This window comes from Schistocerca americana, chromosome 8 (assembly GCF_021461395.2).
Source record: "Schistocerca americana isolate TAMUIC-IGC-003095 chromosome 8, iqSchAmer2.1, whole genome shotgun sequence".
Classification (NCBI taxonomy): domain Eukaryota; kingdom Metazoa; phylum Arthropoda; class Insecta; order Orthoptera; family Acrididae; genus Schistocerca; species Schistocerca americana.
Window position 1 is genome coordinate 109,001,608 of NC_060126.1, and position 24,120 is coordinate 109,025,727.

Consider the following 24,120-nt stretch of genomic DNA (forward strand, 5'->3'; position numbering starts at 1 on the left):
CGCTGCCATGACACTCTGACCAAAACATTGCCAGTGTGCTATAGCGCTGCGTCTATTAAAGTCGCTAATTGCACCATATACGCATGTAACGTCATCAGATTGGTTATTTCAAAGTTTTTGTTTAAAATAAAATCTCGTAAAGGCGAAATTCCGCGTTTCTTCTGATTAAAAATAGTTTTAATGTAATGTTACGAATAGCTAGCCTTCAATGTAAACGATACAATTTTGATAATTCAGTAATAAACGTGTATCACAAACTAAACAACAGAAACTGAAAACTAAGTTAGCTATACCCTCCCTCCAAAGCCCTATAAATACATCTTGTTTGTAATACGTACTGGGACATTTCAGTTACGTTACACTACTGAGAAACACTGTTCATTACCACCAATATTTACTGAAATACGGTACATAGAATGGCAAATCTACACAGTGTCCTGTTTAGGCCTATACTTTACGCCAGTTAATGTAGTGTTAGCTTTTAATTTGGTACATGATGAAGACAAAGTGAGTTACTCAACACTTCGATTATCGACGATACGTACGTATTATACTGAAACGTGAACTTGAAAACTAAGAATTTAATTCTTTGAATTAACATACCTTTTGCAAATGTTTTGGGTGCGTAGGGAAAACTGATGGTACAGCATTTTCTCGGAGCCTTACTGTTGAAAGGGAAGTTCGGTCTATGTCCTCTTCTCGGAAGTGCTGAGAACATATAGTGCTCCATTTAGACGCACGCCAATTCTTCCTCCTCACAGCATTCTCCCACAGAGCTTTCCGACTTTCATTTTTAGGAAATCAAAAATCATACAGGAGAAAAACTCGCTACAGTACAAGTACCGATGTAGCACACGTTCATTCACAATGAAGTTGTAAAATCACACTTAACGAGACAACTTACACATGAAATGTTATTCCCTTCGATTTCGCATCACAATCAGAACGATTCCTACATCCGAACACCACACAAGTCACCATAATAGCGCAAAATCCTTCCAAAAGCGAGCGACAAGCCTAGGCACACAAGCTTACAGCAGCAATGTTTTGGTCGGATTGAGATGGCTACCCTCGGCTTCACATAGCTTCACAGCTGTGACGTCACGGCGTCTCCCTCTATTCTTACCTCCATGGCAGTAACAGCCAGTGGCCACTATGCCCGCAGTGGCTATGACGGTACTCACGACTCCAGAGAGTACTGCACTACGATCGATAAGCTGTGCTCGGAACTCTCATAGCACAGCTTATGAATGGGTCGGCGATATGAAGTATACCGAGGTCTGCCAGGGGCCGCAGCTGCCTACCCATACACATGTGTGTGGGTAGCGACTGGTCGATGCTTCCTTAAATACCAGCGGACTATTTTCTTCAGTGTACCGCGTCGTGTATGCAGTGTCTAGTTATCGCCGGGTCTACAAGCTGCAGTGTTCGTCTTCGAAACTTTGGCTCTGTAGGCATCGTAGGCCAGCTCTCGACTCTGCTTGGCCATCACTCAGCGACACAGCAAGAGGACCTTAATATTTTAGGGGACCTGTAACAGTTTCAGAGTTTAATTGTGCTGGACATTTCGTAAGAAGAAGCATAATTGAAGTTGAGTATTTCTTCATATTTAATAAACATCAGTTTATTACTGCTCGTTGGGAATCTTTCTGATTGAAGATAACTTACGCCGTTTTCTTGCGTTTCCAACATATACCATTTAAAAACAATATATATCGTTTCTTTAGAGAATACATTTTGTACATAGTGCTAATGAAATAGCGTCTCATGGCACAGAATCATTACAACTTCTCGTCATGCGGAATTACCTTGAAATCGCCTTGTCCTGTACTCAAAAGTACGTATCCGTTCAAGAGAATCCAGTTGTGAATTACAGAGGACGAATACTGAAATACGGATACTCAAGCATTTTACGTAATTCCAAATAATTCTTCGTTACTGTTCATGCATGCTACATGAACAACCTTTTTCATATAGTGGCTCTATGATTACGCCACCAGTCAGATACAGATGTCATGACCTGACATAATTTACTAACTAGACACGTTAATGCAGATGCACTTAAATGCCCTCCCACGAAACATAATTTACATTTATGACAAGTCAGCACATACGTCTAACATAAATTCTGTAACTGTTGTCAGAATCGTTAATAAACACCTTAAAGAATTTAAAACAGTCGCTGGTTGCCTGTTGACAAAATGTTGAATCTGAAGAACAGATTTAAGCTGATCATAATGTAAAGCAGTCTCTCACGAAAAACATTGCACACAGCCGGTCTCGTCTGAATTCCGTTATGGGCGTGCTCACGCTATCTTCTCTCATATGGTGTGCTGTGGTGTCTACCTAGGAGCCATTTCCTATTACATTCTCCTGTGGGTGTTTTAGGCTCACGTTCTTACTTGTCACCTTGATTGCAGTATTTTTACTTCACACAGTTATTTTCTTCATACAGCTTCACAATCGCTATAGCAGGGACACGAGCCGTTTGTAGCGGCCTGTCCTCACAAAGGGTGCCTATGCTCCAACGAGTGGTTTCTCAGACTGCTCTGCTTTCTAATATAATGTCCTGGTCATTTTCATAAAACGATCTACGCCTTCTGATTCTTCTGCCGCTTTGTGCAAATACGAGTGCTTGTCGCAAAAGTTTATTAGGCGTTATACACTCTTCAGAGAGTGTGTCTTCTCTGCAGGTAGTCCCCCACACCGAAATTCCGTGGTCAGAAATTGTTCATAAGGAAAACCTGTACTTACCGGGTTCATTCTGAACGAAGAGTTAGGAATATTCTCTTATTGTGAACTATAATGCACCCAATCTTTGATTTATCTTCTGGCGGACTTCTGCTGATTTCCTCTGGCACGTTAATTTGCTGTCCAAGACGACTCCCAAACACTTGACGGACGTTGTCTAAGTGATATGACCAAACAGCTGTATCTGTGGGCCGTGCGTTGTTCTTCTCCTAGCCAATATTACAGCTTGTCTTTTGGACGCATTTAAGCCTATTCTCCATTTGTAAGACGTTGTTCTCGAGACTTGACAGTCATCCTTGAGTCGTTTGTGCATTGTTTGTGGCCATCTTCTTCCAGTGAGTGTGGTGACATCTTCAGCAAATACGACTGTTTCTAGTATTATTGACGATTTGTGGCAGGTGTGAAGCGCCGGTGGAACAGAGAGTCGGGCCGAGAGTGGATCCCTGCGGCACTGTGTGTGTCGACCCGTACACATGCCTTCTTCGATACGGAACTGATTGAGAAGTTCTGTCCGCCAGGTATCATGCCAGCAGCTTCACTTCCATAGCAGACGAGCGCGGAGGCTTTAGCCGCTTTGCGTAGCGTCACGTGACCTCCCCCTCCCAGCCTCCAGCCATGCCTACGCCCACGCCATCTCTACATACACCACGGGAACTACGAACGCCAAGGACATTAGTCTGTAAGCGTGTGTACTCCTGAACATCGGTTGTCGCAGTTTTCACGCGTTTCCAGCGAAGTTTTAGCGTCATGTCGGTGGACGAATTTGTTGGCCGCAAATACAAGCTCGACAAGAGCGAGAATTTTGATGAATTTTTGAAAGCGCTTGGTAAGTGATTCTTTGGTCTTTGTAACTCCTGCTCTTTGACTAGACCCACGTACTTACCGTAGAGTGTTAGGTTTCAGATCTGCGTGTGTAACATGTTCGTAGAAATTCTGATACATTCTTTCCAGTAATTCCTGAGTGGCTAATTTTACCAAAAAAAACCCCAATGGATTAATACGCGACTCTTAGTTGTCCTATTTTCATTCATGTAAGAGAGTCCGGCTTGTATGCGTTTGTGCGATCTGTTATTAAATGTAATTCTCTCTGTGCGGGCGTCACTCTTAGTGAGCTGAATAAATTTCCGAACTCTCTTCTAGAAAAAAGAAAAAAGGTTGTTGTTCGTGAGTTATGGGGCAGTCTTTCTTCTAATAACTGCTTGTTAATCTTGTCATTCCACATTCTGAATAGTGCAATAAGCGTATAGTGCAATAAGCCTATCATTATTTGTGTACGTTAGAGGTACCCTATTATTGTAGTCTTCGAATCGGAAAATATTGTGGCATAGGCTGCGTAAAGGTGTCTGTTGTAGGCGTACTGGTGTTTTCCGATGAATGTATACAAGCATCCAGTTTCAGGTAAAAGTGTGTGTGTGTGTGAGTGTGTGTGTGTGTGTGTGTGTGTGTGTGTGTGTGTATGTGTGTGTGCTTGTTTTTCCTACACTTACTTATACACGTGATTCTCGCAAGCTATCATGTGTTTAATAGTGTGCTCATAAGATAATCCATAATTACCTGTCAGTCGGAAAGCTGTGAAACTTGTCTTTGGAATTGAGTTGCTGGTAATCTGACTCTCCTAACTTTTCATTTTAATCGCGAGGTTTCGGTGGAGTGATGAGGGTGGTACAGATCACTAATCTACATCTACATCTACGTGATCTGCCACTCACAATAAAGCGCTTGACAAAGGGTTCAATGAACCACCTTCAAGCTGTCTCTCTACCATTCCACTCTCGAACGGCACGCGGGAGAAACGGGCACTTAAATTTTTTTGTTCGAGCCCTGATTTCTCTTATTTTATCGTGATGATCATTTCTCCCTATGTAGGTGGGTGCCAACAGAATGTTTTCGCAATCGGAGGAGAAAACTGGTGATTTAAATTTCATGAGAAGATCCCGTCGCAACGAAAAACGTGTTTTAATGATTGCCACTCCAATTCATGTATCATGTCTGTGACACTCTCCCCTGTTTCGCGATAATACAAAACAAGCTTCCTTCTTTGTACTTTTACGATGTCATCCGTCAGTCCCACCTGATACGGATCCCACACCACACAGCAATACTCCAGAATAGGGCGGACAAGCGAGGTGTAAGAAGTCTCTTTAGTAGAACTGTTGCACCTTCCAAGTGTTCTGCCAATGAATCGCAGTCTTTGGTTTGCTCTACCCACAATATTATATATGTGATCGTTCCAGTTTAGGTTATTTGTAATTGTGATCCCTAAATATTTAGCTGAATTTACAGCCTTCAGATTTCGCGTAATCGAAATTTAGCTGATTTCCTTTACTACTCAAGTGAGTAACTTCACACTTTTCTTTATTCAAGGTCAATTATCACTTTTCGCACCATACAGATATTTAAATCATTTTTCAAGTCGTTAATCTGATGTAGTTTCCTGTAATTGCTTGCTATATTGTGCAGTAATAGCCACTTTGCGGTCATTTATTTTGCTGCGAGGTTTCTGTTCTCCAGCGGTGTCACTTTAGAACAGGTGATGTTTACTAGTGAGTCGAGCTTGATAACAACGGGTAGAGGTGCTTTTATAGTAGCATGAGCGTCACTCCATTGTTTCCCCTTAAAGAGCTTACCGAAATTACTCTCATTTTTCGTGGTGGAGGAACATACTTAGTAGATGATATTATTCCTCCTAAACACAAAAGTGATGAGTATAAGCAAAAAGGCAGCTCCGATTAATATACGAAAAAAAGATAGAGCAAGGAAAATTCTTTCTGTACCTGAGAAATTTAGTGATGTGGAATGGATGCCGTACAGAAGAATTAAGAAGGAGGAATCTATGGGAAAGAGAGCATGTACAAAATGGTGAAGAATATCTAGAAGAATTCCAATAGAGCTGAGGAAAAGACCTGCTACATTTTATGCCTGGAGTGTAGTGTTATACAGCATAGAATCATGGACAGTTAAAAAGAAAGAACAAAAATATCTAGAAAGTTTTGAAATGTGGCTGTGGAGAAGAATGCTGAAGATGAAGTGGACGGACAGACATAAAAATGAAGAAGTAATGAAGAAAATAATAGATGAAAAAATATTATTGGAAGTGACCTGAGAGAGGAAAAATTTCAGCTGGGACACATACTGCTTAGGAATCGTCTGCAACAAAGAGTTATATAGGGAAAAAGTGGAAGGAATGAGAAGAAAAAGTATGAAGAGAATTGCAATGGGGGTTGACATTAGACGAGAACGGACACATAAAGAGATGAAGGAAGATGCTCAGGAAAGGGCGCGATGGAGAGCCTCCTGCGATAAGGCAGATACACTAAAGAAAGAATTCCTGATAAAGGGAAGGGCAACTTGCCAGTTGGAATCTTATTCACACAGACATGAATTCGTTTTTTTTCCGAAATGTGCTGCTGGTTGGAATAAATTTTAAGTGTCCCAACGTGTGACATTAGAAAACTGTTAAGTAAATGCCAGCTTATAGGCACGTAAATTGTCCAGGATTTTACTATTAAGACTAGCATTGTTTACAAATTTTTGTGTCAGGTAGTTTCGCACTGAATAAACTTGTCAATCAGTGACTGGATTCCAGAATAATGGCAAACAGTTCCATACTTTATTACCGCCGATAAATGGTTCTAGTTACAAGGTTTGTTGCCGCAACCATGATCAGAGCGTCTACACATTGAAAAACAAACACCTATTCTCGCCTTCCTAAAGGTCCAACCGGTTATCGTTAACCTCACCAATAATCGCCATTAAATTCTGGTTTAGTTAATACATTATGCTGTTACTGTTAATAAGTTCAGTAACCATTATCTAACACTACAGAGATTCCATGCTTCAGAAGTGAACAGGCAGTTTTTCAGTTGATATCGAACAGGTTTTACTAGTGCAGTTTTATTTTAATTCCGTTTGGAAATGCTGTAAACACTAACAAAACAACCTTTAAAATATCATGTCTAATCATAGAAAATTAAGCTAGGTTCTCATGTCATGCAAACGTTACATGATTTACAGTAATTTCGTGTGGATCCATCTCCAGTAATGCGATTAAGAAGGCAGTATCCCCAGATTGTCAATTCTCCTGGTTAACAAACCAGTAATGGATTCAGTGCATTGTATGAATGGATTCGTGTGTCAGTATTCACCAGGTGCCAGCGGCCTCTGTGTTAAGCAGATACGCGGCTGAAGCTCTAGGGCATTCCCTTCTCCCTGAAGTAAGAAGTTATTGAGTCAGTAGCCGGTCAACAGCAGGGAATGGAGAAGGCCAGGGGTAAGCAATCCATTAAGCGTCACAATGATTATTCTTAGCATTAGCGTCATGGTGAAGCACAAAATTAGAAATTTTTTAATAAAATCTTTTAATATTTACGAACGCTAGTAAGTAGCATTAAGTGATGACTAATTTCAGCTGATTATGCAGCTATTTTCAGATTTTGAATAATATTCGAAAATTGCACTAAGGAAGAGTAGCAGAAAAGATTACATAAACCTTCATAATTCAAGCAAAAGCTCAACTACACACCATTTATAAAAACATACCTAGCGTCGGTTCGTAAAATGAGGCTAAGACACAACGTCTGTGCCAATTGGCGTTGTCAATGTTATCATTTACTGCTGTACTTCAAACGTACTTTAAACGTAAATTTAAGTACGGTAGTGCAGCCAGTTTAATCTTTAGAGCTGTCAGCCAACTTTAAATACAATCTTCAGTGCTTTCAGCCGAACTGGAAATTCTGAGGGCGTTATTTTTCATCTGAAAAGCGAAACGAAAAATAAAAAATAAAAAAGTACGTGGCGTGTATGCAGACTAATCGGTTATGTGTTTTCACGCAGACCCACGAGAAAGGCAACATATCGATAGTGGCGGAGTAGAACCAATTGTTACAAAAATTGTAGCATGTACTATATCAATTAAAATACCACAAGAAAACAGTGGATAAAAGGCTTGTTTGATAATGCGCAAGAACACATAGCCGATTGGTCTGCTTACAACTCTGAATGGGCCACATACCACTAGACCATCTACCATTTCCGCACATAACGTGGTTTTGTTGAAAAGTTACTGTTGTAACGATACTCTATGCAAAACATTGTATATCAGTGCCGACCGTAAGACAGTTCGTATTCTGCGTACTTGTGCTTGGTTTACTGCATTTTGTGTTCTATTTTGTGTTGACGTCTCTGTTTGTTTCTTAGGCCTTAAGTACCTGACATTTTTTCTCAGCGCTATAAGTGGGTTATTTTATTGAGATACGACTCTTATATGACCTGACACCAACCTTTTTTTATGATGGGTATGTAATTGGCCTTTCGCTTGCATTATGAAAATTTATGTAATCTTTTCTGGTACTCTTCCTTAGTGCAATTTTCTGTTTTTACTCCAAATCTGAAGACGGCTGTACAATCAACTGAAAATAGTCATCACTTAATGTTACATACTTACGTTCTAGATAGTTGAAAGATTTTATTTAATTTTGTAACTTTATATAAAACTCTTCGGTCGCTTATCTCCATCTTGCCTATCTCAAGAATTAACATCATGGTTGCGAATGCGCTTAAAGTAAAATATTTTCTGTATAGTCCTGTGCTAGGTGTCTCTGTGCAGGAATGACCGATGGAAACGGAAACATTTCGAATCACATCAAGAATATATTACTTAGATTGAACAACAATGGTGTTAATGGTAACACAATAGGTAACAAAATATATATAAAGTACAGATAATTTAAATTAAATTCATTCTTAATTAGGGGGGTCTTAGATTAAGTCCATAAGACAATATTATCCATATAAAAAGAATAAATTTGAAAATCATTTGAATGAAGTGCACATAAAAAAAGTAAACGTTATTTTTATAAGCGGAATAGATATTCTAAGATTGTAACTGATAGGAAAGGCCATTAAACATTTGCAGCCAATTGGTTGTAGTGGATATCTGAAGTTTCCATCCAGGAGGCTTCATCCTCATAGACCTCATGTATACTGGACTTAGTTACAGCATACATCCGCAGAGGATATTCTGTGACTATGTGGCATCTTCCGTGTTCGATGCCTATACACTACTGGCCATTAAAATTGATACACCAAGAAGAAATGCAGATGATAAACGGGTATTCATTGGACAAATGTATTATACTAGAACTCGCATGTGATTACATTTTCACGCAATTTGGATGCATAGATCCCGAGAAATCAGTACCCAGAACAACCACCTAAGGCCGTAATAACGGCCTTGATACGCCTGGGCATTGGGTCAGACAGAGCTTGGATGGCGTGTACAGGTACAGCTGCCCACGCAGCTTCAACACGATATCACACTTCATCAAGAGTAGTGACTGGCGTATTGTGACGAGCCAGTTGCTCGGCCACCATTGACCAGACGTTTTCAATTGGTGAGAGATCTGGAGAATGTGCTGCCCAGGGCAGCAGTCGAACATTTTCTTTATCCAGAAAGGCCCGTACAGGACCTCCAACATGCGGTCGTGGATTATCCTGCTGAAATGTAGGGTTCCGATGGGATCGAATGAAGGGTAGAGCCACGGATCGTAACACATCTGAAATGTAACGTCCACTGTTCAAAGTGGCGTCAATGCGAACAAGAGGTGACCGAGACGTGTAACCAATGGCACCCCATACCATCACGCCGGGTGATAGCCAGTATGGCGATGACGAATACACGCTTCCAATGTGCGTTAACCGCGATGTGGCCAAACATGGATGCGACCATCATGATGCTGTAAACAGAACCTGGATTCGTCCGAAAAAATGACGTTTTACGCATTTGTGCACCCAGGTTCGTCGTTGAGTACACAATCGCAGGCGCTCCTGTCTGTGATGCGGCGTCAAGGGTAACCGCAGCCATGGTCTCCGAGCTGATAGTCCATGCTGCTGCAAACGTCGTCGAACTGTTCGTGCAAATGGTTGTTGTCTTGTAAACGACCCCGTCTGTTGACTCAGGGATCGTGACGTGGCTGCACGATCCGTTACAGCCATGCGGATAAGATGCCTGTCATCTCGACTGCTAGTGATACGAGGCCTTTGGGATCCAGCACTGCGTTCCGTATTACTCTCCTGAACCCATCGATTCCATATTCTGCTAACAGTCATTGGACCTCGAAATGTCGCGATACGGTAAACCGCAATCGCGATAGGCTACAATCCGACCTTTATCAAATTCTGAAACGTGATGGTACGCGTTTCGCCTCTTTACACGAGGCATCACAACACGTTTCATCAGGCAACGCCGGTCAACTGCTGTTTGTGTATGAGAAATCGGTTGGAAACTCTCCTCATGTCAGCACGTTGTAGGTGTCGCCACCGGCGCCAACCTTGTGTGAATCCTGAAAAGCTAATTATTTGCATATCACAGCATCTTCTTTCTGTTGGTTAAATTTCGTGTCTGTAGCACGTCATCTTGGTGGTGTAGCAATTTTAATGGCCAGTAGTGTACTATTTACGATAGTCCACAGTCTTCTAGGTAGGTGAAATCCTGGAGGGGCTTTTGTAGGATCGATAATGACACATTCAGAGTCAGGACTGCTTGAGAACCACTCATCCCACCATGTTGTTTCTGGCTGGAATTCTTCAGAAGTGAGCCTTTTGCCAAGTCTCCAAGAGAATAATCTAGACAATAGTACACTAGTAAACTAGCCTGCAGCGGTGTACCCGGGGAAAAGTAACTAAGTTACGGCTAAACAGTCAACAGATACGAGCTGATGGACCTCTGGTGATCCATAATCACCTCAGGATACCCCAGCTGTTAGAAAGTACATGGGAATCTAGACAGTAGGATTTCGCAATGAATGCACAGTCAATGCCAGAAAGTTGGAAAAATACGCAGTGGCAACCAAGAAATTAAAAGGATGAAGAACATTTCGATAAGTGAGATGAGATGCTTGGCTCCAACTGTTGTGACTTTGCTGAACACTGACTTTGCTACTCGGGAACGCTCGAGGGAGAATTTCGTCATAGAGTAGGAGCGATAGGGGATAAATTGGTGTAAAAATGCGTCACTAATTTCGAACCAGTGTCAGAGAGGATGTTGTTCCTTGAAGTAAGTCTACTTATTGGCAATGAAGCATTTTGCGACCTTCAGGTTAATCTAGGGGTGTGAAATCACGTTGTGAGGCGTAGATACAGTAAAAAAGGGGGGATGGGAGTAGTTTGAGGCAAAGTGCCACGCTTTGTAGTCATCTCCACAACTATCAATAACTGTGAGTTTATGTAAGAAGTAATGTGGTGAGCAAACATCCGTTCTTTTATGCCAGCATACGGCATTAAAATTAAAAGTGTAAGGAAATATCGTCCTATCGTCATTAGGCAGATAAAAGCATAAGCTACCCGAAACAGAAATAAAATGCCAAAGAATAACTACGATATTTACTGAAATGAGGAACTATGGCCAACAAAGAGAAATACTTAAATGAGGTTACATAACACGGAGCCAACCGCTTTCCGGCGCACACAGCATGGAGCGCTGTGTACAGCGGGTGAAATGCAAATATAATGCGGTCGAGAACACGAGATACGTCAGGCCGCGCAACCGACCACACAAACGTAGAGCCGTAAAGGCAAGATTACACAACTGTTGTGACAGACATTAAGAAAACTGGTTGCACAACTAAATTACATGCGCGGAAAACAATAAATGAGGACAACAATAAAATTATGAAAATTAAATTAGTGCAGTCATAGTGATAAAATGAGTTCAAAATGGTTCAAATGGCTCTGAGCACTGTGGGGCTTAACTTCTGAGGCCATCAGTCCTCTAGAACTGAGAACTACTTATACCTAACGAACCCAAGGACACCACACACATCCATGCCACAGGCAGGATTCGAACCTGTGACCGTAGCAGCAGCGCGGTTCCGGACTGAAGCGCCTAGAACCGCTCGGCTACAGCGGCCGGCGATAAAATGAGTGCAAACATAAAAGCTGTGTAGGAGTATAATGGCCTCTATAAAGTATGAAATTGGTAAAACTTGCCTAACAACTAAAGTTAAAACGAGAGAGATTCAGTAATCTACTTTTCTCTGCACCAGAGTGCTTAAAAATTTCTATAGCCTGTAAAAGATTTATCTTCTTACCTTTTGTGGGTGCTATAGAATACATGTAAATTCTTCAGTGTCGGGGGCCGGTGGCTACTAGATTTTAGGTAGTCAGCAAAAGCCGAATGTTGTTTAATTTGTTCTTTGTTGTTAAGTAAATGCTCACTAAATCGTGTTCGGAATTTCCCACCTGTGTGGTCCACATGCGAAGCTTTACAGTCGACGCTCTCAATTGTATAAACCCCGAAGGCACCGTATTTGTCTTTGGTCGTTGATCATTGTGGATGTACCGGTTCTGGTCTTTATTTGTCGTTGAAAAGGCGATGTCGACCCCATATTTTCTAAATAGCTTTGCGAGACCACAGGACAGGCTGCCTACAAAAGGGATTTTGACAAATCTAGTATTAGCAGGTGACAGGCCTAGAGGAAATTTAGATTCTTCAGGTTTCTTTTTTGTTGATATAGATCATCTATAGTATTGGGCTCGTATTCGTTGCTGATTGCAATTCATCTTAGGTATGCTAATTCTTTCTCGACGAAAGACTGACGTAGGGGAAATCCTGTGCTATGATGAGTCATTCATTTGAAAAAAACTCGTCTTGTGAAAATATGAATGGCAGGAAGAGGAAAGAATGATTGAATCTCTTGTTGGTTTGCGAAAATGTCAAATTTGCCACTGCCTCCCACTAGTCGTAATTCCAGATGAAAATAATTTATTGAGAACCTTGTTGCCATCCATTACCTTATGAGTGAAGGCCATCTGAGGGTGTAGCGAATTAAAATTTTCAACTAGACCCCTACAGCTCTTCCACAGTACCATCAAAGAAAATACAAATGACGTTGCAGTAACGCCTACAGAAAAGATTCTGCTTGGATTCATCTGTGCCGTTCTTAAAATAACCTCATTCTAAATGATTAACAAAAGCGCAACCAATGAAAGCAATGAAACCCGCCACACGGCTACCCATGACTAGGCCCTTGCGTTGCTTATAAAACTGATTATTGAATGAAAAATAATTGTATGAAGTTAGTAATTTATGAAGTCAACTGGTGTCAGCGGCCCCGTCTGCAGTGAGCCGCCGACCGGGGTGGCCGAGCGGTTCTAGGCGCTTCAGTGTGGAACCGCGCGACTGCTGCGGTCGCAGGTTCGAATCCTGCCTCGGGCAAGGATGTGTGTGATGTCCTTAGGTTAGTTAGGTTTAAGTAGTTCTAAGTTCTGGGGGACTGATGACCTCAGATGTTAAGTCTCATAGTGCTCAGAGCCATTTGAACCATTCTTCAAAAAGGAGAAGATTTTAGCTGTGTAGTCTTCTTCGTAAAGAACAACTGGAGTATTACGCTTGCCAGCAAGGTTTATCATTGCACCATGCGATCTTAGCTTGTCATTGGTGGTATTAAGTGCAAGACATTCTTTATTTTCGAGACTAGCTTCTTTGATTAATTCGCTTGCTCTATACGCTATTTTTACTTTGTTGACCGTACTGCATGCGTTGGCATCATGTGAGATTTTCAAATTAGCATCTGTGGCTGTAGTGATCTTTTAATTAAGAGTCGGTTGAATGCAACATTTTAAACCTTTATTCAATAGCTGCATTTATTGTGTACTGAACTCTATCTTAGTTACCTTTACTACCCGCTCGGCAAAGGGAAAATGATTTTCTGGTCGTATTGCTTCGTTGTGGGGCGGTACTCAACTTCTTATAGTTTAGGCAATTTCTAAGCACGTGTTTGAGTGATCGATTGGCTAGTTTCCCAAAAAACATAATTAACGACTTTATGTAAATTATCTAAAAGTTCACAGGACCAGGCGGCCACCTCGGTATGAAACCGATTTTATATAAGGATATTGTTATTTCAAATAAATGCTAAAACAGCCCAGGTAAATGTTGTACAAGCGTATGCGTCTCCTTCTCAACATAGTAACGAAGAAAAAGAAAAATTAAATTATCAGATTACAGATGTCATACCTAAATTACCAAAATAATACATTTTTATAATATTGGAAGATTATAAAGCAAAAGTGGGGAAAGGCAGTTTGGGTAACCATCTTGGTCCTCATAGACTTGGTGAAAGAAATGAGCATTGTAGGAGTCTAAGTATCTTTGCTGTTGAACATGAAATAGTAGTACTTAATAAACATTTCTAACTCCCACCTGGAAAACTGCACACCTGGCAATCACAAATTATAACAATGATAAAATAACCCGATACCAGATTAATCACATCATAGTAAATGAAAGATATAGGCACAGTTTCGAGTCAGACCAAAACGTTTTCTAGAGCTGAGCTACAGTCAGACCACAATCCTTTGATTGGAGTTTTCAGGGTAAAATTAAAAAGTGTCCAGAAGAAAATGACAGTAAAATATGGTATAAGAAAATTGAAACAACTGTCGGTCAGAGACGACGTAAAAGCCAATTTGAACTAAAATGTCAGAACACCATCTAATGTTGCAAAGGTAGAAGAAACAGGAATTTTACTAAACACAATGTGTACATACTACATTTGAGTTATACTTTTACCATCATTTTGTTAATGTTCTTAGTGGTTGAGCTCTCCTTTCGCACTTCGCTGAATGCAATTTGGGGCTGGCTTGTTGCACAGTTTACAAATGCAGTTCTACTTGGGGTCGTGATATGACCTCCTCTGACATACCTTCCCGATGGAACCCGCGGGCGGCAAAACTGGTGCACAGACGACAGCGTCGGAAGTTCGGTCCTTTGCATCCATCTGAATTTATCGCTTGTTTACATGATTTACTTCGGTACCTCCTTGGCATCGTATTGTATCCCCTGTATGCTTGCGTCTCTGGAAGATAGAACCATTGTCTAACGTCTTCTACGAAGAAAGATTCCTGCGGTATTTTGTAGATGTAGCTATTTCTTCGGAATTTTGAGACTGACAATACTCGTTTTAGGAATCTGAATTTAATATTCTCCAATTTTTTGAGATTTTTTACCTTTAGATAGTCCCGTATTAGTTGCATTCCGTATGTGGTAACTGGCATACCTTTGAGCATTAACAGTGGTATCGCAGATGACATGTATAAATTTTGTAACTTGGGGATGTCGTAAATGGCTTTTGTAGGGGCTGCCGTTCGGTCTTGTTTGCAGAAAGAAAGTGAATCTAGTTATTTGCAGTGTTACTCCCAAGTACAGCGTGACTCAAAAGTCTGTTAACATAGCGAAATGCACTAATTCACGGAATAATGTAGGTAGGGAGCTAAAACTTGACATACTTGCCTGAAATTAGAAGGGGTTTCACTGAAAACAAAAACGAGCGGAAAAGCCGACATGAAGATGTCGCTGGACAGCATTTTTGATGTCACAGGTTCCCAGACCTCAATCCGTGTGATCATTGGTTGTGGGGTTACCTGAAGTCGCAAGTCTACCGCGATCGTCCGATCTCACCAGGGACGCCAAAATACAACATAGCCAGGGCAAAAGCACCACAGGCGCAGAGATGAGAGCTTGTGCCAATGCCATAGAGATTCGCCACTTGTGCAAGTTCCACTAGCACCACGGGCAGCGCTGAGGATGAAGATATCGTCTTCGTCTTGGCCAACTGCCAGCCGAGTACAATCCGCCAATGACTGGACGACAACGGACAGAAGCCTGCTCGAAAGATAGAAGAGCAGATCTCGCCCACTTGGCTATAGATCATCGTCCAGGGTTGGCTCAGACAGGAAGCATCGTTTAGTGAACTCTTAGAAGTAACCAGACAGTTGTAAATTCCATCTGCTATGTACTGTGAAGTTTACCTACGATTGCTTGCACTTAGCCATTGAGGGCAGTTTTTGTGTTATACTACAAGCAGTGTTGCAGACTTCTCTATTAGACTGTGTAGTAGTGGTAGGGAGAAATTGTCTTAGCGGTGTACTGTACCAGAAGCCGTTTCACGAACTCACAAACTCGGCCTATTGTAACAACAGTGGCAAGTCGGCCCCCCTTGCGGTAGCGACGAGGCCTTCACAAAACTGGCGACGAGAGTTTATAAAAATATGCTGTACAGTGCTGTTCAAGACACTGTCACTCTACTGAAGGTATTGCTGACATGCTGAGCATCTCTTGTAAAGAACATTGTCTTTGCTAAAGATCAATTGTTGTGCTAGTTATTGCTTTTGTGTCACATAAAGCACCATATGCCTGCCATTTTGTGGCATTTTTTGATTTAATGAAGCTCCATGTTATTTAAAGCAGCTGTACCAGCGTTTAGGTCTCTACCTGTGAGTCGTGCTTGGGTAGCTCAGTTGGTAGAGCACTTGCCCGCGAAAGGCAAAGGTCCCGAGTTCGAGTCTCGGTCTGGCACACAGTTTGAAGCTGCCAGGAAGTTTCATATCAGCGCACACTCCGCTGCAGAGTGAAAATCTCATTCTAGAATCCCTCTTGTTTGGATGATGTTCTTCGACATTGATACGCTATCGTATAATCTTATGTGGCTTGCTTCGATAATGGACTTATTTATTTATAGTTCACAGCATAACTTACCTCGTATATACTCCACTTTCTGGGTGCGAGACTTCCAGTTGATACTGATTTTAGAGTAGTCTATAAAGATCGCGTAGAGTGGGGCACCGAGCTGTACTAGTGCCGTTGTTATTTCTTGAATGACTTCTAGAAGAGCGTGCAGTGTTTATCTGCATGGAGTGAAGCCATATTAACTCGTTGTGACACTGGAAAGTAGTCTTTGTTGATTGCGCCCCAACAGGAATCTCGAGAAGACTTTAAACATAATGCTGTCCAGAGCAGTTCTTCTTTAGCAATATGGTCTCCTTTCTTGTCATTGTTGAGCTCAATTATGTCTTTCTCCGTTGTTGTGGGACCGTGTTGTTCTTGAGGTATTTCTTGAACAGTTATGCCATAGTTCCTGCTAGATCTAGGATTGTATCCGTTAGGTGTTCCATGCATATCCGAACAGGCACAACCGTCTTGCTATTCCTTCAGTTCCTTATAAGGTGGGTGACTCTTCTGCCTGTTAGTAGGTCCACGACCTGTGCAATTTGAATCACTTTGACATTTCGTCTTCTTCTGTGGGGAGGTTACTGAAGTGTATTTCCTTGAGGGCCTTAGGTTCTTGTAAGGTTTCGTTTCTGTCTCATCAATTAATTTCTGCTCTTTGAATAGACGATATGTTATATTTTTTTCTTTCAGTGGGCGTTTGTACTTCCGACGTCTTTCAACGTACTTCGCAAGCGTGCATTTCCGGCGGCATGGAGAAGCTGTAAGGTTCTTCGCCTCATGAGGTAACATTCTTCGCCAATCCACGACTTCGCGGTGTGTTTAAGCTGGTTGTTTTGGTGGTGGTGTGTGTGATCATGTCGTTCAGAGATGCTGTTGCCTCGTCTAAGTTTCCCTGCCTCATATCGTGGTTATTGTTGATAGATCTGCTTTGTTCGCTATCCATCTTTCTTCATCTGTGTGCCTCGAAACTTGTGGTTTAATGTTTTTACCTGCGTGATTCTGTGTTCCTGTGGTCAATTGGACTTTAGGTATTACTGGAATGTGTTTCTTAACTGTGACTTTTTCTACTTGCTCGTGGGCGTGAAGACCAGGTCGACTATGATCCTCCCGTTTGGTGGTAGTTGGTTGTATTCCTGCTCCTGATTTAACGGGTTCAACCGATAATCCGTGCTAAAATCTTTGACCATTTTTAATTTTGAGTTCCATTTGTCTATGCGCCAATTTAGGTGCTGTACCAGAATGCTTTGCTTGCCAGCTTCTATGTTCTCCAGTGCCTTTCCTATGTCGTCGATGATGCTCTCGCTTTCAACATTGGACGGAAGTACGCGCTTGCTGTGCACATTTTACTGGTAAGTACGTTAGGGTATTATTTGTATGGTCGATTAAGCTGAGGAGTTGCAGGTGCTGGTTTAAGAAACAGCTTAGTCCCTTTGAGGGCCGTACTTCGCCGCCTTTATTGGCTGAGTCCCTGATCCTTTTGACTTCTGTACTGAACGCTTCTGATAATAGTACTACGTTGTTCTCTTCCAAGTTGAGCAGGCGCTCATGGAAAATATGGATTTCAGGCCCTCTACGGACGTAGTCTTTGTTATTACGTTGCTGTGGTAGTTGCGTTCTTGTTGTAAAAGAAATGATTACTAATTTATCTGAAATAATAAAAACCATTAAAAGAGAAATGTTACAGCCTGAAACAAGGAAAAGGAAGTCATGGATGCTAACGAGATATTATAACTGATGGATCTAAGAAGAAGCTACAGAGGAAAAAAATGGCTCTGAGCATTATGGGACTTAACATCTGAGATCATCAGTCCCCTAGAACTTAGAACTACTGAAACCTAAATAACCTAAGGACATCACACACATCGATGCCCGAGGCAGGATTCGAACCTGCGACCGTAGCAGTCGCGTGGTTCCGGACTGAAGCGCCTAGAGCCGCACGGCCACAACTACAAAGGAAACCCAGATGAATATAGGAGATTGAACAAGATTATCATGGGGAAAATCGGAGAAGCAAAAGAAGAAGAACTAAAACAAAAATGTCAAAATATTGGAAGTTTTGAAAGTAAACATGAGAATTCAGTATTTATAACATACCAAAAGAAATGTCTGGGAACTTCCATACGCGACATTCAACTACATAGCGGGAAGCCGGATCCACCTGAGGTCGCTGGAAAAACATGATCAGGCATTATAGCACAAGAAGTGAGATGAGCGGTTGTTGTTATTGTGGTCTTCAGTCCTGAGACTGGTTTGATGCAGCTCTCCATGCTACTCTATACTGTGCAAGCTTCTTCATCTCCCAGTACCTACTGCAGACTACATCCTTCTGAATCTGCTTAGTGTATTCATCTCTTGGTCTCCCTCTGTGATTTTTACCCTCCACGCTGCCCTCCAACACTAAATTGGTGATCCCTCGATGTCTCAGAACATGTCCTACCAACCGATCCCTTCTTCTAGTCAAGTTGTGCCACAAGCTCCTCTTCTCCCCAATTCTATTCAATACCTCCTCGTTAGTTATGTGATCAACCCATCTAATATTCAGCATTCTTCTGTAGCACCACATTTCGAAAGCTTCTATTCTCTTCTTGTCTAAGCTATTTATCGTCCACGTTTCACTTCCATACATTGCTACACTGCATACAAATACTTTCAGAAATGACTTCCTGACATTTAAATCTATGCTCGATGTTAACAAATTTTTCTTCTTCAGAAACGATTTCCTTGCCATTGCCAGTCTACGTTTTATATCCTCTCTACTTCGACCATCATCAGTTATTTTGCTCCCCAAATAGCAGAACTCCTTAACGACTTTAAGATTCTCATTTCCTAATCTAATTCCCTCAGCATCACCCGATTTAATTCGACTACATTCCATTATCCTCGTTTTGCTTTTGTTGATGTTCATCTTATACCCTCCTTTCAAGACACTGTCCATTCCGTTCAACTGCACTTCCAAGTCCTTTACTGTCTCTGACAGAATTACAATGTCATCGGCGAACCTCAAAGTTTTTATTTCTTCTACATGGATTTTAATACCTACTCCGAACTTTTCTTTTGTTTCCTTTATTGCTTGCTCAATATACAGATTGAATAGCATCGGGGATAGGCTACAACCCTGTCTCACTCCCTTCCCAACCACTGCTTCCCTTTCATACCCCTCGACTCCTATAACTGCCATCTGGTTTCTGTACAAATTGTAAATAGCCTTTCGCTCTCTGTATTTTACCCCTGCCACCTTTAGAATTTGAAAGAGAGTATTCCAATCAACATTGTCAAAAGCTTTCTATAAGTCTACAAATGCTAGAAACGTAGGTTTGCCTTTCCTTAATCTTTCTTCTACGATAAGTCGTAGGGTCAGTATTGCCTCACGTGTTCCAACATTTCTACGAAATCCAAACTGATCTTCCCCGAGGTCGGCTTCTATCAGTTTTTCCATTGGTCTGTAAAGAATTCGCGTTAGTATTTTGCAGCTGTGACTTATTAAACTGATAGTTCGGTAATTTTCACATCTGTCAACACCTGCTTACTTTGGGATTGGTATTATTATATTCTTCTTGAAGTCTGAGGGTATTTCGCCTGTCTCATATATCTTGCTTACCAGATGGTAGATTTTCTCAGGACTGGCTCTCCCAAGGCCGTCAATAGTTCTAATGGAATGTTGTCCACTCCCAGGGCCTTGTTTCGACTTCACGCAGTATCGTATCTCCCATTTCATCTTCATCTACATCCTCTTCCATTTCCATAATATTGTCCTCAACTACATCGCCCTGGTATAGACCCTCTATATACTCCTTCCACCTTTCTGCTCTCCCTTCTTTGCTTAGAACTGGGTTGCCATCTGAGCTCTTGATATTCATGCAAGTGGTTCTCCTTTCTCCAAAGGTCTCTTTAATTTTCCTGTAGGCAGTATCTACCTTACTCCTAGTGAGATAAGCCTCTACATCCTTACATTTGTCCTCTAGCCATCCCTGCTTAGCCATTTTGCACTTCCTGTCGATATCATTTTTGAGTCGTTTGTATTCCTTTTTGCCTGCTTCGTTTACTGCATTTTTATACTTTCTCCTTTCATCAATTAAATTCAATATTTCTTATGTTACCCAAGGGTTTCTACTAGCCCTCGTCTTTTTACCTATTTGATCCTCCGTTGCCTTCACTATTTCATCCCTCAAAGCTACTCATTCTTCTTCTACTGTATTTCTTTCCCCCATTCCTGTCAATTGTTCCCTTATGCTCTCCCTGACACTCTGTACAATCTCTGGTTCTTTCAGTTTATCCACGTCCCATCTCCTTAAATTCCCACCTTTTTGCAGTTTCTTCAGTTTTAATCTACAGTTCATAACCAATAGATTGTGGTCAGAGTCCACATCTGCCCCTGGAAATTTCTTACTATTTAAAACCTGGTTCCAAAATCTCTGTCTTACCATTATATAATCTATTTGATACCTTTTAGTATCTCGAGGGTTCTTCCATGTATACAACCTTCTTTCATGATTCTTAAACTAAGTACTAGCTATGATTAAGTTATGCTCTGTGCAAAATTCTACCAGGCGGCTTCCTCTTTCATTTCTTAGCCCCAATCCATATTCACCTACTATGTTTCCTTCTCTCCCTTTTCCTACTGACGAATTCCAGTCACCCATGACTATTAAATTTTCGTCTCCCTTCACTACCTGAATAATTTCTTTTATCTCATCATACATTTCATCAATTTCTTCGTCATCTGCAGAGCTAGTTGGCATATAAACTTGTACTACTGTGGTAGGCATGGGCTTCGTGTCTATCTTGGCCACAATAATGCGTTCACTATGCTGTTTGTAGTAGCTTACCCGTACACCTATTTTTTATTCATTATTAAACCTACTCCTGCATTACCCCTATTTGATTTTGTATTTATAACCCTGTATTCGCCTAACCAGAAGTCTTTTTCCTCCTGCCACCGAACTTCACTAATTCCCACTATATCTAACTTTAACCTATCCATTTCCCTTTTTAAATTTTCTAACCTACCTGCCCGATTAAGGGATCTGACATTCCACGCTCCGATCCGTAAAACGCCAGTTTTCTTTCTCCTGATAACAACGTCCTCTTGAGTAGTCCCCGCCCGTAGATCTGAATGGGGGACTATTTAACCTCCGAAATATTTTACCCAAGAGGACGCCATCATCATTTAATCATACAGATGAGCGGTAAGGGCCATAAAACATGGGATAGCAGCAGTACCACCGAATGGAATGCATTCTGAAGTTGTTTGACGAAGAACAAATAATATGGATGACCAAACTGTTCAGTTAAATTTATAATTCGATCATCATTCTTCAGAAATGACTTCGGTCATAGTTTTCAATCTTCCCAAAGCTGCTAAGAACTAAAAAAGTAATTGCTTCCATGCAACACGCTGGATGAATCGCCTTCTGAAAATACAACATAGGAACAAAGAGACACACCACAAGGAATTACCCGATTAAGACGGTAGTCGGTAGATGTCTTGTACATGTACAGATAAATGAGTACAAACGCAGAAAAATTTGGGGATTTATTTAAGACAAAGAGCTTCTCAAATTGAGCGAGTCAGGAACAAGTTGCTCCACTCTGCCCCTTACGCAAGCTGTTGCTTAGCTTGGTACTGACTGACAGATTTTTTGGACGTACTCCTGAGGGATATCGCACCAAATTCTGTCGACCCGGAGCGTTAGATAGTCAAAATAGAGAACTGGTTGGGAGATCCTGTCCATAATGCTCCAAACGTTCTCAGTTGGGCAGAGATCCGGCGACGTCACTGGCCAAGGTAGGGTTTAGTAAGCACGAAGAGAAGCAATAGAAACTCTCGCCGTGTGCGGGCGGACATTATCTTGCTGAAATGTAAGCCCAGGAGGGCTCGCCATAAAGGGCAACAAAACAGGGCGTAGAATATCGTCGCTTACCGCTGTGCTGTAAGGGTGACGACAAAAGTGGTCCTGCTATGAAATGAAAAGGCACCCCAGACCAGTACTCCTGGTTGTGGGGTGTGTGAAGGCTGACAGCCTGGTTCGTATCCCACCACTGTTTGGTGCATCTCCAGACACTTTTTCGCCGGTCGTCATTGATTAATTTGAAGTGCGACTCATTACTGAAGACACTTCTCAGTCAATGAGATTTCAGGCCGAATGTGCCCGTCACGAATGAAGACTGGCTTGCTCTTGTGCAGCGGTCAATGGTAATCGGCGTAAGGGGCGCCGTGGGCTCAAACCCCTTTTGGTGAGCCGTCTATTGATGGTTATTGCGGTTACTGAAGTACATGTTGCACGTCGGATCGATGATAATGATGAATCCGAGGCTCCGAATGCCCCTCTGGCTGTTGTTCGGTCCTCAGGTTCTGTCGTCACTAAAATAATAATTGGCTCCTTCTATCGACCCCCGACTCAGATGATATATTACCTGAAAGGTTCAAAGAAAACTTGAATCTCATTACAAATAAGTACCCCACTCATACAGTTATAATTGGTGGAGACTTCAAATTACCCTTCATATGCTGGCGAAAATCCATGTTCAAAGCCGGTGGTAGAAAACATCTTCCGAAATTGTACTAAATGCTTTCTCTGAGAATTATTTTGAACAATTAGTTCATGAGCCTACACAAACTGTAAATGTTTGCGAAAACACACTTGACCTCCTACGCACAAATAATCCTGATCTAATAGAGAGCGTCATGACGGGTACAGGGAGTGGTGATCACAAGGTCATTGTAGCGAGGCTCAAAACCATATCAACCAAACTACTAAAAATAAACGCAAAATATATCTATTTAAAACAGCAGATAAAAATTGGCTTGATGCCTTTCTAACAGAGAGTCTCCATTCCTTCCAAGCTAATTGTGTAAGTAGAGACCAGATATGGCTCAAATTCAAAGATACAGTATCGACAGCAATAGATAGATTCATACCGCATAAGTTAATAAGAGACGGGACTGGTCCACCACGGTACACAAAAGCAGAAGCAACGAAAAAAAAATCCCAAATTCAGCAGTAAGCAAAATCCCCAAGACTGGCTAAGTTTCACGGAAGCTCGAAATTTAGTGCAGACGTCAATGCGAGATGCTTTTAATAGTTTCCACAATGAAACATTGTCTCAAAATATGGCAGAAAACTCAAAGATATTATGGTCGTATGTAAAGTACACCAGTGGCAAAAAAGACAGTCAATATTGTCACTGCGCGATAGCGACTGAAATGTTACCGATGGTGCCACTAAAGCGGAGTTACTAAATACAGTTTTCCGTAATTCCTTCACGAAAGAAGACGATGTAAATATTCCAGAATTCGAAACCAGAACAGCTGTTAGCACGAGTGACATAAAAGTAGATATCTTAGATGTTGCGAAACAACTCAAATCACTTAAGAAAGGCAAGTCTTCCTGTCCAGATGGTATACCAATCAGGTTCCTTTCAGAGTATGCAGACACAATAGTGCCTTTCTTAGCAATCATATACAACCGCTCACTTGACGGGAGGTCTCTTCCTAAAGACTGGAAAGTAGCACATGTCACACCAATATTCAAGAAAGGAAATAGGAGTAACCCATTGAATTGCAGACCCATATCACTGACCTCAATTTGCAGTAGGATTTTGGAGCATATACTGTACTCGAATATTATTAATCATCTTGAAGGAAATGACTTATTCATACATAACCAACACGGATTCAGAAAATATCGTTTATTCCCATGAAGTAATGAGTGCTGTCGACAAGGATCTCAGATCGATTCCATATTCTTAGATTTCCAGAAGGTTTTTGATACCGTTCCTCAGAAGCGACTATTAATCAAATTGCGTGCATATGGTCTATCGTCTCAGCTGTGTGACTGGATTCGTGATTTCCTCTCAGAGAG

The 24,120-nt window shown here is 41.5% G+C and overlaps 1 protein-coding gene across 1 annotated transcript in view; it reads left to right on the forward strand.

Annotated features, from left to right (window-relative positions):
* Positions 1-3,412: 3,412 nt before the first annotated feature.
* The window catches only part of LOC124545066 (fatty acid-binding protein, muscle-like), a 34,188-nt gene continuing 13,480 nt past the window's right edge, over positions 3,413-24,120 (forward strand). The window contains exon 1 of the mRNA XM_047123864.1: positions 3,413-3,577. Coding sequence (XP_046979820.1) covers positions 3,499-3,577 — 79 coding nt within the window. The 5' untranslated portion in view covers positions 3,413-3,498. The remainder of the gene's footprint in view (positions 3,578-24,120) is intronic.